We start from the raw sequence: 20,381 nt of genomic DNA, 5'->3' as shown, positions 1-20,381 counted from the left end.
AAGTTAACTACAGATCTCAAATACTGGAGGGTGTCAAGCAACTCTGTTGCCATGGTTACACTAGATCACAATGGAGTGGATGGTGGGGATGTGTCATGATACATGTAATGGATGTTGTTGATGTCAAGGGATGAGGACCTTGAGAAAGCTGGGCGGAGGGTCCACGTTAAGTGAGTGTGTATCTGTTACAGAAGGCAGGCCTTGAGCGCTGTAAGTCTGTAAAACCTGTACACATGCTGACAAGCCAGGAGTCAGTGTGTATCTGTTACAGAAGGCAGGCCTTGAGCGGTGCAAGTCTGTCTGTTACAGAAGGCAGGCCTTGAGCGTGCAAGTCCTATACACATGCTGATGCAAGTCTGTAAAACCTATACACATGCTGACAAGCCAGGAATCAGTGTGTATCTGTTACAGAAGGCAGGCCTTGAGCGCTGTCAAGTCTGTAAAACCTATACACATGCTGACAAGCCAGGAATTAGTGTGTATCTGTTACAGAAGGCAGGCCTTGAGCTGTAAGTCTGTAAAACCTATACACATGCTGACAAACCAGGAATCAGTGTGTATCTGTTACAGAAGGCAGGCCTTGAGCGCTGTAAGTCTGTAAAACCTATACACATGCTGACAAACCAGGAATCAGTGTGTATCTGTTACAGAAGGCAGGCCTTGAGCGCTGTAAGTCTGTAAAACCTATACACATGCTGACAAACCAGGAATCAGTGTGTATCTGTTACAGAAGGCAGGCCTTGAGCTGTAAGTCTGTAAAACCTATACACATGCTGACAAGCCAGGAATCAGTGTGTATGTGTATCTGGAATTCACACATGCTGACAAGCCAGGATCCTATGATTTTGTTACAGTTGTAAAGGATGCTTGACAAAGTAAGAATATATTAAAATGTTTCATATTTTGTGGGAATCCTTGGCTTCCTTAAAACAAAACTGACTTCCTCACCTGCAAGTCTGCTACTGAGACCAGGAATTGGTGTGTATCTGGGATTCAGACTCAATGATCAGATATGATCTGATCATATTTTCACTCTGATACCCTATCTCTCTGAGAGTGTAAAGATCCGCTTTACTGAAACACATCTCTCATGTGACTTTCTAACTTTCTAATCACCTAAGAGAAGTCTTCTCAGGTTTCCGAATCTGAAAATATATTATTAACGCTGTACCTTTCTGTAAACCTTTGTCCCATAGGATTATTGTGAGCAACTGACAATATCCTTAACTAGAAAGTTTGTGATCAAAAGATCAAAGCTACTTTTTGGCATGTTGTTTTTCACGAGTAGGAAGCAGCATACTGGTTACCCAGAGTCTGTGAATCTGAAACTACAGAGTTGCAAGTTGTAGTAGACAAGGAAGGCTGGAGTATAGTGACAGGTTTGGACGACTCAGTGGTATGTTAACACCTTAAAGAAATGTGGCAAGATAGTGTAATTTGCCGTTTAGACTATGACACAGAGTGACAACGTTGATAAAGGAAACAGCATGCGAGACTATTAATCTAATCTTGCAACTGTCAAGTTTGACAATATGTGGAAGTGAAACACAGAAATATTCCTACATGCAGTTTTTGTTTGTGGTTGGACTGACCAAAGAGAATCAAAATCACTAAACTTATTTTTTTTGCATCTTTTGTAGTAAGTTCATGCTCACAAACTTTTTCCCGATTTACAGACTATCCTTGTGGATATTAAACATATCCTGTCGTTTCTAAACCCAAAGAGATATGATGTCACACTGTAACATCGGACTTCAATGACATTGTAATACTTCTGCCTGAATGTTGTACTCCATACAAGCCCAGGTCACCAGGAAGGGTTGTGGGTTGTGTGGGAAGGCCCCTCACTGTCCTGGGAGTGACGGCAGGGATAGTGATGGAGAGAATACTACTGAGGTGAAGGAGTCCAGCACTATGGAGTGTACATCACTGACTATATACAGGGAATCATCACAGATTTCAAATACCGTCATATTACCGTCTATTAGCCGAATTTTGAGGATAAAAAAAAGCAATCTGTTGAAGGGGGTCGGCTTATCTATGGGTTACGCTTTCGTCAAACTTTTTTCCAGGGGTAAGAAAACAACAACGTATCACTTCGCGTGAACAAACAACAGAAGACGACTTTGTCAGTAAAGACGTCAAATTTGCAATTAAACATCACAAGACAAGATTATTTACCTTTTAAGTTCTAAGTTGTTTTTGTTGGGCACTGTATTATTTGCCGGGATTAAGATTACCGTGTGTATTTGGGCCGAAAATAGCAATCAGCTGTGCACACGTTTCCCGGCGATCAAGTTCAAATATGCACAATAATATAACGGGATGAATTCTGACGCAGTCATCAGTAAAATATAATACAGAACACTATTATTAAACCCAAAGAAATATATCCAGGGCTCGATTTAAGAGATGTTAACCTACTTGCACCAGGTACAACCTGAGATAAAAACCTAGTTGCACCAGCCAAATTCCAGTTGCACTGCTTTTATGGTAATATGTAATGAATGGAATATGCTATTGAATTATTTAGATGTTTTATTCAGAAGTTTATCCACTCACAAATTGACCTGCACCTGGTGCAAGTTAGACTAATAACTAGGTTGCACTTTGTAATATTGGCTAGCATCAGTGCAAGTAACAAAGCACTAAATCGAGCCCTGATATCCTAGCATTGTGTAATTTTAATTACAGTTTTTGTTCTATAACTGTAAAATATATATAATCAACACTAAGGTTATACGGACCCTCATAAACGTGGTAAGCGGAAGTTGTACGCACATGGAATGGGGTAAAATAAGCAAGCCATTTGAATTCATACATTTTTACCAATGTTACTGTAAACGGTAATTAGTTCTTGATTGTTGATAATATGATGTGAAATTAGCTATCCTGTTGGAGCGAAAAACGTGGAATGGGGTACAATAGGCAAGCCAGTTTGTTGACATGTGATCGTCCAGCTACAATAAGTATGATATTTAGGGAAACAAAATATATTATCCATTTTCTGTCAACTACACTTCATTTCGATGCGTGAGTAGACGCAATATGATTGTGGATTCTTTGAATAATGTGGACCAAAGTTATCATTATTGGTAACTGCCAGTTGTCTGTGGTCTGTGTTTGCCAGGATTAGGACCCCATCGCGGGGATCGGCTTATGTACGAGACATACCATTTTGACACTGATTTTAAGGGTCAAGTTTGGGGGTCTGCTTATCTATGGGGTCAGCTTATAGACGGTAATATACGGTACCTGTCATGATGGCCGCTTTAATCTGACCACCAATGTTGACATTAGGTTGACACTGACCAATCACTGAGGTGATGGTCCTCATAGTGGGAATTCTTATTCTTTAGCTGACACATGGCCATGTCAGGTCCAGAGGCCACAATGTCAGCCCTCCGTGTAAGCTGTAGTACTATGGGGGATGTAGCAGGTGGCTGGCTACAGCTGCTGGTGTGACCTGATGGTGGATGTGGAGGACTGACTGACAGATCTCCGCTGAATGCCGTGGGCGCTGCAGTAGTCCGAGATCTGGGTCTGTAGCTGCTGCATCACGGACATCTTGTGACTCAGAATATCTCCCAGCTTCCTCAGATAGTCTTCAAAACTCTGAAACAACATTTGATGTGACAGTGAACCTGGCCTCATCTGGAGTAAACCTGGCATCAGCGGACAACCTGTCACAGGTACTTCAATAAAAGTAGCCTCTCGCTTTAGTCACATAGAGAAGCAGTGCAAGTAAAACATGTACAGTGACTGACTTCTTGTCCATAATGGTGACCATGAAATAGTCCAGCTATATTACAGCAGCAGGTACCACATCAACACATCCCTCAGTTCATTCATTCACACACTGTAACATCCCTCAGTTCCCTGCTCTTTGACATGTTGCGCCCAATCATTCATGGAGACATGGAGGGACCACTTTACTTATACCGGTACCATTGTTTTAGCTATAGTCCGTTTGACTTCATTCTCGGACGACTGCAGCGCCCACAGTAATCAACAAGCGTGTGCAGTGAAATTTCAATTTCACATGTACAATTCGAACACCTGGATGTTCTACCAGCAAGTGGTCCCCCATCGTAAGAAATAGCGGTAAGTGACAACAAAATAATGATCGTTTGTTAAACAACTTTTTTATTCGGGTGTCCAAAATTATGAAACATATCATCGGAGTTGGTCTGTCAATTTCATGTGACTGTGCAAATTTTGGTTTTGTTGCAATTATTAGATTTTGTGTTAGTGAGCAAGTCATCGGTCTCAAATAAAGTCAAACATAGTATACTTCTGGTTGTTGTATATAGTAATCTATCCCTAACTCTGCTTACCCTAACCCTAACCTTAAGCTTTCTTCCGATCATGCGCAGAAAATACGTTTTAGCGGTACCGGTCTAAGTAAATCTACCTACATGGTGTAAAGGTGATTATACATGTTCATTGTTAATGGTATTTACCCGATGTCCAGACTTGGCACTCAGGAGTAGTTTCATCTCCTGCTTACAAAGGGAGGTAACTGAAGCCAGCTGGTCTTCATGGGACATGATGAGGCGGCTCCTGCAAAGATGGAATGGATGTTTCAGATAAATCCCAGGTAGGCACACACGTAAATTACACATAACATCACAGACACACCACAGACAGATCACACCTAGTGTTACACACAAACATTGTAATAAGAAGAATGCAGAATCAGTCAACTGATGGGCAGTTGTCTAGAGAAGAGCATTAACTGGAATCAAATAAGAAAATTGACTATAATCCTGATGACGCATTGTATCTAAGGACACATTCAAAGATTGCAGACATGTACTATAGTGTGAGTCTAAAATTAGAAGAGTGGGTTAGAGGAGTCTCAGACTACAAGGGGTGTCCTTGTACGTTATAACGCTTGGGGCCGGTAAATATTTTGGGTTACATTGTAGCCCTGGACTGGCATTATTTCTAAATCAATTTGCATATTTAAAAAGGGTATTTTCATTAGTAATGCATGAAAGAGCTGCCTTTCTGGAAGACATCAAAATAGGATATTCATCGAAGAGAGAAAAGGAAGGAAATAATTCAATTGCCATGCTTGTGACTAATTGCAAAAGCTTACACTTATGTGAGAAGACTGTGGAGCAGTTGGAGTACCAGATAATCCCATGATAAAGTCAGCGGCTTACCTTGGATCATTTTTGTCATCCAGTGGTATTCCCTGACACACAATGCTCTGTCTCTCCATGGCAACAGACCCCGTCACAGATCCTGCTACTGAAGCTGAAACTGGTGGCGCCAACATGGGAGTGACAGGTTTGGGTTGAACCACCTCTGCAGCCGGGCTGGTCGGGGAAATGGTTTTGATAACTGCATGACTGGTGATAGGCTGAGGATGGATAGGGGAGAAGACTGCTCCCACTGTCAATTTCTCTGTTACAATAACAGAACTGGATGATTTTGCTCCGGTCGGGGAATTACTGTTCCTCACAACAAAGCTCCCTGTTGTAGTCTGGATGTTCTTGCCGAGGAGCTCTGAGTTGAAGGAACTTTGCTGGGATGAATCACTCTTGGAGGACATGGAGATGTTGTCCTGTCTGGAGCGAGGCTGTCGGTTATCAGTGTGTTCAGTCTGTGAGCTATTTTCATTCTGTACAGCATGTGATGACCTCTGTTTCTGGTTACCTGAACTGACACCATGTGTCGCTGTTGAATCTTTTGGTGACTTTGCTCTTTCCCCTCTACTGGTTGTCTTCAACACATCGGCCACAGACATCCTACTCTTTGACTTTACACTTGATTTACCATCACCAGCAGCATGTTTGTCAAAGGTGACTGGTGATCTACGTAAATCCTGGCTCATCAACCTGGCTGCTGGACTACTTCGTCCTGACTTTACCTCCGTCTGCTCAGACTCACTGAGGATGTTCATCACTGGCTGACTTGGAACTGCTTCAGGAGAGGAGAGTTTTGAAAGTGGAACTGACATCGGACTAGAAGCCGGTCTGCCCGGCCTTGGGGGTGTTTCCCCTGGATAGATACTTGTGGAAGTCATCAGGGTTGGGTAGCGTTTGTTTCTTTGTCTGCATGTGAAGAGCTATCATCGGGTCACTCTTTTCTTTTCTCAGATCAGTCATTTTACTTTTGCTCCTTGACCTGACCTTGTAAGGACCTTGAGCAGAGTCAGACTGGGACGTCCTTGCTCCTTCCATGGATGAGTCGTCACTGGACTGGGAGGAATGGGAGGCATGCCTTGTCCGTCGCTCCCTGGCAAGGGAGGAACGAAGTGGAAGATCAGATTTGAGTGAATCATGTTTTGGACTTCCATCTCTGTGATAAGGAATGCTGGGAGGTGGAGGGACAGGATGAGGTTCAGGAATGTCACTGACATCTGACACAACGAGGTGTGGTTCATGTGGCTGCTGACTTGGGACGATGTCAACAGCCCGGGGGGTCAGAAGGATGCCCTGCATGTCTGCTGGAGGTCGCACTGGGGCCCTCTGGGTGAAGCTGAGGTCACTGCTGGATGCTGGCAAAACTGCAGGAATCACACTCAGCTGACTGCCACCATTCAGCCTGCTTAACCCGTTCTTTGTCTGAGGACTTGCTATAGAATCTGATCTAACTACAGGCTGTCTTGCCCGTTCAGAAGGGTTGTCAAACAACTGATCATCTTCAATACTCTCCACCAAAGGAGTTATAGTAGGAACAGCAGCGTATGGCACTGGTGCAGACACTGATGGAGTAGGGAGTGGCAGCATTGCTCCCCCTGCTGCCTTTGCCTCCGCCACAGCGGCAGCAGAGTGAGGTCGTCTGGTCGCAGGTGAGTTACTTCTGGGGATTTGTCTCATCAAATGCTGACCTTGGTCTGGAACCCGGTCTTGTTGCTGTGGTAAGTCAGTGCTCTGCGATCTTTGCATTTTACCTACCATGGGAGTCTCCGGAAGCATTCGACCTGATGATTTAGGAAGTCCCTGTGACACTCCTTGAGTCTTGTCCATCCCATGACCAGTATCTCCCGCACTTTTGGGGGGGTCACATTTTTTCTCTCCAGTTTTATTGAGATCATTTAGTTCTTCTGGCACATTAAAATCAGATGTTGGGAAGTCAAACTCTGTATCTGTTGACTGGGCAACTGGAATATTTGGCTGGGGCAGATTGTTGTTCCGTGGCAGTGTTATATTACAAGATTCCGAGTCTGTTTTGTCTGACCCACTCGGAGATGAAGTTTGCTGAGCGGGGACCAATTGACGAGGTGGGATGTTCTGTCTGAGGATGTGATCCCGGGCTGGTGAAGGTTCTCGGGATGGTCTTGAGATTCTCCTCCTTGATGGAGATACATCATGTGTTCCAGACACAGACTGTTTTGGCACAGAGGAACTTTGGGCAATGTTGGGTGTTTTTGATTTGGTATTTTTCTTCTGCGGAAAGTGTCCACGGACAGGGGAATCTGTTGGATCCAATATATTCTCATCCTGAGGCCGCTGAGCTGTGTGCCGCGTGACTGGTCGCATTGGGGTAGAGCAGGACAGGATATTGGACGGATGGAAGACTGATGGCGCTGATATTGGAATGTTCATGAGCAAGTTCTCTGCCTGACTGCTGGTAGTGCCTCGAGAACCATCACGCTTCAGTTCCTTTACCCTGAAAATTACCATAAAGATGAAGACTGATTTCCTTTCTATGGCTGGACCATCTACTGCAGATGGAACACCAGCAATGTCAGTTGTTACTCTTGTAGGATTTATAACTGGTTTTGAGATATGTGAAGTATCTTTGACTATATTCTCAAAATCTAACTTAGTTCTGTGGAGATTCTATACTCACAGTAACAAGGAATCTGTGCCCGATACTCAAGTGGTCTGCTAACTTACTGCAGAAATTTGTTAATTTACAAAGAATATCCCTCACAAAACGTTGTACATGTATATACAAAATGCCATTATGAATATTCATAACTAATACCCCTCTGTAACAGATGTACCAAAATATGACTCTATGATTAACAAATGAAACGTTTCTTGAACTAGCTAACTGACAATGATTATTTCAACTAGGCCAGGGTTACCTGTCTGCATATCTCAGTGTGTTGAGTGTATTCTCACAAGCAGACATTGTGGGCGAGATATTGGCTATCATACAGGTCCGAGAATTCCCAACGAACGAGTCCTTCAGAATGTGGGTGAGCTTGCTCTGACGGAATGGTTTATGACGACTTGACTGGTCAATTGACCTTATGCATTCTTTCAACTGAAAGAAAATCGGTATAATTAGATATTCTGGCCTTTTCTTCTACTTCCACATTTTGTTTAAGAAATACAGTTCCCTCTACCACCATGTATAGTGTAAGAAAGCACACTTTCGCCAAGAACTATTATCGTTAAAGCACGAGAACGCTTGCGTCCGAGTGCTTTAACGTTATAATAGTTCAGGCGCTCTTCTATTGATGTGTCTGCCCCTCTACATTAAGACGAACGTTACCAGAAAAATAGAAAAGATAAACAGTTTGATGACGGTTTACGTTCGGAATAAATATCTTCTCTAAAATATTTTAATTACATCTGTGATTAACGTAAACCATATGGGGCAATATGAAAGTCACATTTCTACTACCAACACAAGTTTAGATCAGTACATCCAGATGAAGCTGAGTAGTCAAGCGACATTCAACGATTGCATTGTGGGAAGGTAAACATTGCGAATGTTACCGTGTCGCTTAAAACTTGTGAGTCGAATTGAGACAGTTCAACCATCGGAAAACATAAACGTAATGTTTCCACCAGTGACGTTAGCTGCGTGAAGCAAATGCAAACCAAGAAACAGGATGCAATGGAGTAGTTTACTGTAGGAGGCTGTACGAGGCGATGACAACTGACATGCATCTTGATGTCGCTTACATTGTGACATAATGCAAAATTGTTCAATTACGAGGGGGCAGGCTAGAATGGCGCAGTGACACCAATACATTGTGACGTAATGCAAAAAGTGCACATTATCGTCTGATAAAGTACTGTCGGTGCCTTTGATCTTTCACCGAAGCATCTTAGAATGTAATATCTTGTTTATGTTGGTGCACATTATGAGAGACATAGTCAATCATGTTATGAAGTGAAATATCTGCATTTTGATGGGAACACAAACACCAAACACAACATTGTCACCCTGAGCAAAAGAGATTCATAATATCAGATGGTAACACAATGCAAACAATGCCATAACAGATGACGGCCCTGAATCTGGAGTGAGATGACACCGGAGAGTCAGCAGAATGGGTTTCACAGGTTGCACCTAGGTACCTTTCAGCATGAAGACAAGGGGACTGTCCCCCTCACCTAGGTTGCACCTAGGTACCTTTCAGCATGAAGACAAGGAGACTGTCCCCCTCACCTAGGTTGCACCTAGGTACCTTTCAGCATGAAGACAAGGGGACTGTCCCCCTCACCTAGGTTGCACCTAGGTACCTTTCAGCATGAAGACAAGGGGACTGTCCCCCTCACCTAGGTTGCACCTAGGTACCTTTCAGCATGAAGACAAGGGGACTGTCCCCAGGGTTGCACCACCTCAGCATGAAGACAAGGGGACTGCTGCATCTAGGTACCTTTCAGCATGAAGACAAGGGACTGTCCCCTCAGCAGGTTGCACCTAGGTACCTTTCAGCATGGGGACTGTCCCCTCACCTAGGTTGCACCTAGGTACCTTTCAGCATGAAGACAAGGGGACTGTCCCCCCACCTAGGTTGCACCTAGGTACCTTTCAGCACGCAGACAAGGTGAGGTCCCCTCACGTTGCATCTGAGAATATTTGCCATCGACTGTCGCCTCATGCGTGCAGGTTGCAGCTGGTGCTTTAGCCCAGACTGAAGCTGGTTTTATAGTGCTTGCCCACTGAGATACCATGCCGCAGTGAAGCATGAATATCCCACTCAGACACATAATACTGACTCCGAGCCGACCAGTCCTTGTTGTACCCATTAATGCCGAGCGCCAGGCAGGGACCAACAAGTACCATATTTTAACCCTTTTGGTATGACGTTCGGGATCAACTAGGACCTTACCTTTCGGCGGATGCTCTAACCACTACACCACGGAGGCGGTCCCTTTCAGCATGAAGACAAGGGGACTGTCCCCCTCACCTAGGTACCTTTCAGTATGAAGACAAGGGGACTGTCCCCCTCACCTAGGTTGCACCTAGGTACCTTTCGGCATGAAGACAAGGGGACTGTCCCCCTCACCTAGGTTGCACCTAGGTACCTTTCAGCATGAAGACAAGGGGACTGTCCCCCTCACCTAGGTTGCACCTAGGTACCTTTCAGCATACCCCCTCACCTAGGTTGCACCTCGCTTTCAATGCATGAAAGGGACTGTCCCCCTCACTGTACCTTGTTCTTTCCACAAATTATAAATCCATACGCAGCTGAGCCGTTCTCTTTGTTTCTATATGTCACAACATGTGCCTTTGAGGTTCTACACAGACACAAAATGTTTGCATGATACAACACTTTCTGGCCAGGATGTGACCAACAGCTTACATGATACAACACTTTCTGGCCAGGATGTGACCAACAGCTTACATGATACAACACTTTCTGGCAAGGGTGTGACCAACAGCTTACATGATACAACACTTTCTGGCCAGGATGTGACCAACAGCTTACATGATACAACACTTTCTGGCCAGGATGTGACCAACAGCTTACATGATACAACACTTTCTGGCCAGGACGTGACCAACAGCTTACATGATACAACACTTTCTGGCCAGGATGTGACCAACAGCTTACATGATACAACACTTTCTGGCCAGGATGTGACCAACAGCTTACATGATACAACACTTTCTGGCAAGGGTGTGACCAACAGCTTACATGATACAACACTTTCTGGCCAGGATGTGACCAACAGCTTACATGATACAACACTTTCTGGCCAGGATGTGACCAACAGCTTACATGATACAACACTTTCTGGCCAGGATGTGACCAACAGCTTACATGATACAACACTTTCTGGCCAGGATGTGACCAACAGCTTACATGATACAACACTTTCTGGCCAGGATGTGACCAACAGCTTACATGATACAACACTTTCTGGCAAGGGTGTGACCAACAGCTTACATGATACAACACTTTCTGGCCAGGATGTGACCAACAGCTTACATGATACAACACTTTCTGGCCAGGATGTGACCAATAGATTACATGATACAACACCTTCTGGCCAGATAGGTTTCTGTCACCACAGACACCTGTTCACTTACAGCCAGCAGACTCTGGTTAATCTCAGCTCCCTCCAGACGTGTCTGTCTGTCTGTGTCTGTCACGTCGGCAGCGAGCTCACTCCCAGCCAGATCAATGAAAGATATCCTTGAACAGACAAAGTAAAAGTTTCTATCATACTGAAGTAAAATCAACAACACAATAGATTTAAAGATTAGAGCCCAATAAATAGAACAAATTGAAGTGAAAATGAAAAAGACAAATTTGTACATGTCTCCATGATAATGGGCAGTCATAATACATGAGACTCTTTAAAAAATGTATCTTGATTACACATGTACAGTCAAATCCCGATGAGTCGAATGGCTGGGGACCAAGTAATAAATTCGACTTATCGATGTATTCGAGACATAGGTATGTCTATGAGGATAGAAAAAAGATGATCCAGTCCTAATTCCTCCACCTAAGCATTTGTTTACCTAATGATTTCCCTATAGGGGCACCTTATCAGTTCCAGTCTGATTAGCACAGACAGTGATTTCCGTAAAATCACTAATCTGCCTTTTGAACTCACCCGTCAATGGCGGAAAGGTGTGAGCCGCGCTAGTTTGTTAATTGGATCAGTTTGCTACACCAATCAACTTCTCATTGACTGACTTCGGCTTATGTATACAAGATTGCTGTTGTTTGAATCTCATGGGACCAAATTTCCTTCTTGAGTCATCGTGTGTATTTATGAGACAAATTCGTGTAACCGGTATTCAAATGATGACAACTATAACAGGGAATGGTCGGGACCGACAGGTACTTCGAGTTCTGCATAATATTCGAGACACCGGCATTCAACTCATCCGGATTTGACTGTATATTGATATCACATGTATCTTGATATCACATGTATCTTGATATAACATGCATCTTGATATCACATGTATCTTGATATCACATGCATCTTGATATCACATGCATCTTGATATCACATGTATCTTGATGTCACATGCATCTTGATGTCACATGCATCTTGATATAACATGTATCTTGATATCACATGTATCTTGATATCACATGTATCTTGATATAACATGCATCTAGATATCACATGTATCTTGATGTAACATGTATCTTGATATCACATATATCTTGATATCACATGTATCATGATATCACATGCATCTAGATATCACATGTATCATGATATCACATGCATCTAGATATCACATGTATCTTGATATCACATGTACCTTGATATCACATGCATCTTGATGCCACATGCATCTTGATATAACATGCATCTTGATATCACATGCATCTTGATGTCACATGCATCTTGATATAACATGTATCTTGATATAACATGTATCTTGATATCACATGCATCATGAAGACATGGGTATCAACAAAAACAGGTACCATGATACATGCAAGGCTTTATATAGAATGTTTGATGGTACATGTGGACCTTGATACAACAGGTACCATGCTACATGAGACTTGGCAAATGGGTCACAATATTGGAATTTTCTACTATAAATTGTATATTTATATACTTATCTTATCTCATGGCTTGCACCTCTCTCTCTTGCTTCAGCACTGAGTGGAACGACTGTAAACTTTTACCCTTGGCCTCTCTTGTTTCATCACCCGTGTATTCGCTAATTGACAACTTGCCACATTCCATACAAGGCATGCAGCTAATTGCTACCCACTGTTGATTCCCACATTCTGACAACTTGCCACAATCCATACAAGGCATGCAGCACGCTCCCCAGCTACCCACTGTTCCATCACCCGCGTATTCCATACTACGCTCGCTTATTGACAACTTGCCACATTCCATACAAGGCATGCAGCACGCTCCCCAGCAACCCACGTGACCACTGTTCCCTCATCATTCCCATTCTTGGAGCCGTCACAGTAATCTGAGTAGTGGGGAGGTTGGGCGGGTGTCCATCGTGTGAGATAAGATAAGTATATAAACATACAATTTATAGTTCAAATTTCCAAATTTTTAAATTTATCTTATCTCACGGCTTGCACTTATCCCACGGTTGGACGGCAGGTCGCAGATTACCTTAAGTCTCTACAGAAAGGACAGCTAAGCTGTATAATCCTGAACAACCGTAGATAGCGATTCACAAGGGAGGCCTGTTATGCATGCACACAACTCCTCTGCTTGTGACGGGTTTGCTGAAACCCTTGGCTTACTGGGCACAATGACTCCCAATTAGATAGGTGATCCAGAGCGATGTGGTGTTTGGCCGTAACCTTTGTTAAGACAAAAGGACGTAGCTTAGCAAGTAAGCCTCGTGTTGCCACGATTTCCAAGGTACTTCCGTAATTACAGTTTTTCAACTGATAATCGAACCAGCCCCTGCTTTGAGACAACCCCCCAGACACCATCACATAGAGGGTGAAAGAAAAGTTGAATCTGAAACTCACAACTTTCAGTTCCAAAGCAACATCAAATTCACCCTCGCTCCTTTACATAAGCTTAATCAAAGGATGAGCCTGGTAACTTAGGAGTCAGAATGCAATGAAATCCACTGGAATTCGGGAGAGACTCATTTCACTGACGTGAGTAAAACTTGGCAGCGGTATCTAGATGCCTTAGTATCAAACTAAGAGAAGTAGTTATATAAACCCATAATCAATGAGAACAAAAGATAAACATGAAGTTCAGACTATTATTCACTAAATACAGGAATAGGTACCGAACTTTCCTTCATCTGCGCTGATGGGCCAAAGTGAGCTGCTGAGCCAACACGAGTGGTCTAACCTGATGTAATCCTTGGACATCTGTCACAGATAGGTGAGATAATGAGATAATAATGAGAATATATATAACGCGCCTTTTCCAGGCTAGATATCCTGCTCAAAGCTCACAATCTGATCATTATTACCCCGGATAACCCAAGCTGCCTGTTAGGTGCTAGAAGGTTAATAGTCTCATGACTTATTTCACCGGGTACCCATTTCCTGCTGGGTGAACAGAGGCAATTGTGAACAAACTCACTTGCCTAAGGTGAGACCATATGTATCACATGTGCTTCGTTGTGGGGCAGGACTGAAGTCCTAGAAACTCTCAGGAGTTAAGCTGCCAACACGGTCACCCATCGAAGGGCTGTCCGAGCCCAACATTGCTTAACTTCAACTGATTTGTGACCTGAGCGCTATGCACAGGACCACGTGCCACCACGTGAGAAAACACTGTCAGAGTGCCAGACACAACCCTCCATGATAGATGTCTGGGAACAGTTGCTATGCAACGCCATTGTCAAGGCTAAAGCACGAGTCTTGAGAGGATTGGATGTGGCTGGAGGAGGTAAACCTGCAAAGGTGTATGCTCGTAGTATGGTGGAACGCATCCAGAATGACAAGGTAGTTCGAGACACCTCAGCTCTAGACGGTCGATAAGGGTATGAAAACACGCTTCCGCAAACGTCGCCAATCCTGAGAGGCGGTGAGGAAAATGCGTAGTGGAATAGTAAACATTCTATCCAGATGTCCCGTGAACTGATTCTTTGCGATGAAGTCCCAGCGGAGACCCAGGAAGACTTTGCCATGTTTCTTCCGCTCAAACCTGAGCAGCGGAGGAAGTAGGAGACTGAATTCCTCTAGCCTTGCAATAAGCTTCAAATCTCTTCCACTTATCGGCGTATAATGAGTGAGTGGACGTCCGATGCCCAGCCATAATAACTGTAGCTACTCTACGGGAGTAGCCCTGCGAAAGTCATTGGTGAAGAGTCCTTGCCAGAAACAATGCTGGTGAGACACAACGCTGGATTTTCACCCACCTGTCCTTGGGCACAAAAAGCATCCCCTGGCGGGTGTTGAAGACCGCCCTGATAAATTGAAGCTTCTGAGTCAGTATTAACTCCCGACTTAAGAATTCATGGTTCCCATTGAACATGAAGCGAAGGTACTTCTGGTGCTCTGGATGTATCGGGACGTGAAGGTAGGCGTCCTGAAGATCGAGGCTGATGAGGAAGTCTCCCTTCTTCATAATGGTCCGCAGTAGGTTGATCAACACCATCCAGAAGTGAGGAGGTGGATTAGTGCTTTCAGGTTGTTGGCCCGAAGTTGTCCTTTGTAAGTGAAGGCTTGAGCTGAGGTGAGGAGGCTTAGCAACTCAAAATTCTCTCCCTGACGTACAAATGTCTCCATGGCTTGGCCCCTTCCTACCTCTCTGACCTGCTTCACCCATATGTACCTGCCCGCAGTCTCCGTTCCAACTCTCAGAATCTTCTTGTGATACCCTCCTACAAACTGAAATCTTTCGGACACCGCAGCTTCTCCTACACAGCACCGGCCCTCTGGAATGTTCTTCCATATGACATCAAAGACTCTGACAGTTTTGATAGTTTTAAAGCAAAACTGAAAACCCACCTTTTCTCAGTATACTTCTCATCACTTCACCCATCTTCATCTTTGTAGCGCTTTGAGCATACCTAAGGGCGTGGAAAAGGCGCATTATAAATGTGCATTATTATTATTATTATTATTATTATTAACTCTTGCCAATGACAAAGGGATATCTCCTGAGATAGGAACGTTCAAATAGTCGAGCTACCATGACAGTACTAATGGAGTAGGTAGTAGATCACCACATTGGGGCCATCCGGACAGAGCTGCAGTGACCTCTGAACTTAGTGCTTGGTCTAAAGTAGAAAACCGAGTAACCCTAGCCAAAGTCAAAGGGTTCTCGGGCATTTCTGTCCGACACCCTCGGTAAGCAGACTCTCTCGGTTGGCTGACGAATCCTGACACAATCACCCTTACCAGTTCCTCATTACTGGCAATTAAAGGCTGGAATTGATATCCGACTCGTGCGACCAAGACAAGTCTGTCAGGGCACTTCATAGTCACAAAAATCTCCGGTAAACAAACAGTAGTCCGCCATTTGCAAACGTTACCCACAATGCAAAAGTGGCAAAAATCCGGACAACCCTGTCTTCGGTTAACCGGGCGAGTCACAACCCATAAAATTCGGGCTAAGGGATGCTAGCTACATGACAAGACATCACTGCTGGTACCATGCACAGAAACTTGACCCCTCTGCCCAGACGCTTGCTGATGATGTAAAAGAAAGGGTGAAGGAGATGACGAACAAAGCCATGATTGCACCCAGCGATACACCATAACGCGGTTATGAGTAGTCTGTAGTAACAGGACTTCGTGAAGCATCGTAAAATATTCCTGGATAGCAAGCTTATTTAGTAATGCACAAACAGGTGGTTGTAGAGCTAATATCTGCGCCGAAGGGTAGATTTGTTGAACTAAATCATCAAACATGAAGATCGGATGGTAGATTAAATCTGGAATGAGATGAGCACCGGTCACGGAAGGAGTCTTGGAGATCTGGGATCGTCAGAACGGCAAGTGCCAAGCATCATCTAGATGAGTGAATCAATTCAGCTGTGTAAATCGATTTGACGTGGTGAGTCGATTTGGTGATAAGATCCGTCTCGAGCAGGTGAATCGATTCAGTCTTATGAACGGGATCAGTAAATTGATTGGATTCGGCCTTGAGAACCGGTTCAGCGTGGTGAATAAATTTGGCATGGTGAACATGTTCAGTAATGAATCGATTTGTTGTGATGACGTCTCGTAGGAGACGAAGTCGGCTAGTGCAGACGAATTGATGGCTGGGAAAAAGAACCAGTCAATACAACAATACCCAGAACAGCTAGGTGACAAGGTTCTATATGGATCCGAATGGTTAGGCGAAGTAGAGAGTTGATACGAAACAGTTCGACTTCATGAACCAGTTCGTTGTAGTATTCCCGTAGTGGTTCGAACCGCAGAAGCATCTGACGTGGTGCGGTAAGGATGGATGAACTAGTTCGATCCGTAGAAGCGGTAGGGTGCGGTGAATAAGATCGGCCAAACAAACTAGACTGACTTACTGAATTTGGTTTTAAGCCGCTTTAAGCAATATTCCAGCAACATCACGGCGGGGGACACCAGATTTGAACCCGGGTCTTCGGCATGACGAGCCAACGCTTTAACCACTAGGCTACCCCTCCGCCCCAAACAAACTAGAACGGAGATGATAAATAGATGAATTGGTTTGATGAGCTGCAGTTCGGTAGGGCGAACTGGAACAATAATGCCGAAGGGAACGGGTTCGAGATGACGAAGTAGTTCAGTAAAGCTGTGACGAACCGGTTCGGTCTGGCAAACCAGTTCAGCAGTGTGGTTCGGAGGGTTGAGATGAAGCAGATCGGTCTGTTGAACCAGTTCGGTAACGTGGTGACGAATCAGTTCAGTGATATGGTTGGGAAGACCTCGGCAAAGCGGATCGATCTGCGATGGTGCGGCGAATCGGTTCGGCTTGACGAACTCGCTCGATGACAGTGTGGTTAACTGGTTCGACCTGATGAACAAGTTCGATTGATGAGGTTCAGTTCGGTCCGCCGAACTAGTATGGAGATGTTGTGAACTGGTTCGGACAAACGAGATGAGCCCTTCCGTACTGAAGAATCAGTTCGGCGATGATACTCGGATGAGTTCGGCGAACCATGGCCGGAAACAGGACGATCAGACGAACCAGTTTGATGGCGTTGTTTAGTTCGGTGAGGTTCGTACGAAGCAGTTCAGCCTGATCTGACGAACTATCGTGATGAAAACGGCCAGAAGTTTGACCAGATGAACGAGATCGTGAGAGGCTATGAGAGGATCGATTCGGAGATCTAGACTGTCAGGGTGCTCCCTGGTCATCCGAAAATCCTGAGGGGCTGCAGCGGTCATAGGGATGGACAGGTGTTACTACAGCCCTAGAGGCCCCAGTCATAGGGGGGAGGAGTGAGTACCCAACAATTCCTCAAATCCTCTGAGAGGTACGAATTGGACGAGGCGGCCATAAAATCCTCCCCCTCCGAGTGAGGGGATTTCGACTGGTTCGGAACGAAAGTAGGCGAGGTTTCTTAACCGAAGAAGGACTCAATTCTGAAGAGGTATATCTAGCACAGTCTACTAGACAGCAGGAACATACCCAATAGTATGCTTTTAAATCCTCCTCAGATAGACAGGAAGACAAGAAACTGTGAGGTCAAGATTGGTGAAAGGCTTTTTACACTGTGCGCAAAACTTGTGCTTGCGTTTATTTTCAGGTTTCCCCATAATGGAGAATTCATCGAAGGGAACTGAGAGTTTACAATTACGTCCGCCCAGGGACGCAACGAGAAAGTGAATGATGAGAGAGCAGTGGCCACGTGGGTTGCTGGGGAGCATGCTGCATGCCTTGTATGGATTGCGGTAAGTTGTCCATTAGCGAGAGTAGCACGGAATACATGGGCGATGGAACTAGAGAGGCCAAAGGAAAATGTTTACAGTCGTTCCACTCAGTGTCGAAGCAAGAGATAGAGGTGCAAGCCGTGAGATAAGATAAGTTTAAAAAATAAACATGTTTTAAAACATATCCTTCTGTCTATGAAACACTGGTTAACTTGATTTAAATACATTGACATATGATACTGACACCCTCAGCTTGCAAAACATGAAATTCTTGTGTAACTATGGCAACATCTTCTACATGCTTGCAACATGTAGAGGTTGCAAATTCTTTGAAGAGAGTCCTCCTTGGGGTACTTATTAGCATTTTTATGTCCATTAAAAATTCCTACGACAGTTGTAACTATATTTTGAATAAGACATATATACAAAACAAAAAACTTGTTTTTGTCTTGTTCGACCACCCCCTGCAGGGCCCCGCCAGGCCCGCAGCCAAGAGAAGGTCACTGTTACCTCGCTAATCACTTTCCATGCTGATCGTGATCTGACAGAATGTGGGGAGGTGGGTTGCTGTACCCTGAGGACAACTTTCTCCAAAGAATCAGCAACCTCAACAGGTTGGTGCGATTCTTTTTCAAAAGAGGTCCTCCTTGGGGTACTTACAAGCAGCAGACAGACTCCTATATATTAGAGGTGGGAGTGGCATTCTGTCGAACCCCAAGTCAAGTGGAATTCCCCAATCTAAAATTAGATTAAGATAGTGCTTATCCAGTCACATGACCTCCAACACCGACAGGTGAGGGCACAACTAAGGGTCAGGGGTCGAAGAAAGTCCCAAGCTAATGAGCATTTACAGAGAATAAATTACTCAAAATCGTCGTCTAATACTGACTCTGTCCTTGTGAAAGACTCAGTTAGGGCTCGGCGGACATCGTATGAATATCGCCGACCCGTCTGCCAGACTTTACCACCACAAATAACACCACCTTCCAACTCAACAAGTGGAGTAAAAGAGACGACCTTGCTTCAGGATATAGGTCATCACTGTCTGGTTGTCCATTTCGAGACAGACCACCTGACTCCGAACCTGCTCCACGAAGCGTTCAAACACCAACCTGACAGCTCTCAGTTCCAGCACATTGATGTGCAGGCTGGCCTTGTTCACGGACCAAAGTCCCAAGGCTCACCCAGAACACCTCCCCAGCCCGTGGGGGATGCATCTGTTTGAATCGAGACGAACGGCGTTAGGGTCTTCAGGGGGAGACCCTTGGAGAGAATCCAAACATCGGTCCACCGCTGAAGGTGAGGAATCTAGCCTCTCAAGAAACTTCTTGTAGCTCTCTGAATGCCAACACATGCTGTATGGGCCTCATCCTCAAATGCGCACGCTACACTACATCCACAGTAGCTGGCATGTTTCCTAGCAACTGGATCCATGTCCTTATTGAAACTCATCAGTTACCCTCTGGACTTTGGCGATACTGTTCTGAGACAGGGAGAAAAGGCCCTGCTTGGTATTGAATCTTTCTCCAAGAAAGACCAGATCCTGCATAGGGACAAGGTCTGGCTTCTTGAGATTGATAATCCAGACCAGTTTCGTAAGAATGTCCAACACTGTCTGTGTGGCTTCCCGACTCAACTGTTCGGCTAGAGTCCTGAGGAGCCAGTCGTCTAGGTACAGGTGACAACACCTGCCCTGCGATCTGGCAACTTGAGCTGGAATCAGCATCAATTTAGTGAACACCCTTGGCGCCATAGAAATGCTGAAGGGGAGAACATGAAACTGGTAGTTCTTCTCATCAAAGGAGAACCGAAGGTACTGCTTGAAATGAAGGTGCATTGGAACATGGAGGTATGCGCCCTTGAGGTTGATTGACGTTACTCCATCCCCTGCCTTGACAGACGAGATCACTGAGCGCAGTGTCTCCATCTTGAAAGACAGTACCTC

The 20,381-nt window shown here is 44.6% G+C and overlaps 1 protein-coding gene across 1 annotated transcript in view; it reads right to left on the bottom strand.

The window, feature by feature from the left end:
• Positions 1-3,132: 3,132 nt before the first annotated feature.
• The window catches only part of LOC124288998, a 36,028-nt gene continuing 18,779 nt past the window's right edge, over positions 3,133-20,381 (bottom strand). Inside the window, 6 exon segments of the mRNA XM_046725594.1 lie at positions 3,133-3,615; positions 4,464-4,563; positions 5,172-5,992; positions 5,994-7,626; positions 8,051-8,232; positions 11,242-11,347. Of these exon segments, the coding sequence (XP_046581550.1) occupies positions 3,448-3,615; positions 4,464-4,563; positions 5,172-5,992; positions 5,994-7,626; positions 8,051-8,232; positions 11,242-11,347 (3,010 nt within the window). The 3' untranslated portion in view covers positions 3,133-3,447.

This window comes from Haliotis rubra, unplaced genomic scaffold, assembly GCF_003918875.1.
Source record: "Haliotis rubra isolate DU_JTF1 unplaced genomic scaffold, ASM391887v1 Scf43, whole genome shotgun sequence".
Lineage (NCBI taxonomy): Eukaryota > Metazoa > Mollusca > Gastropoda > Lepetellida > Haliotidae > Haliotis > Haliotis rubra.
This window is presented reverse-complemented; position numbering and strand designations above follow the sequence as displayed.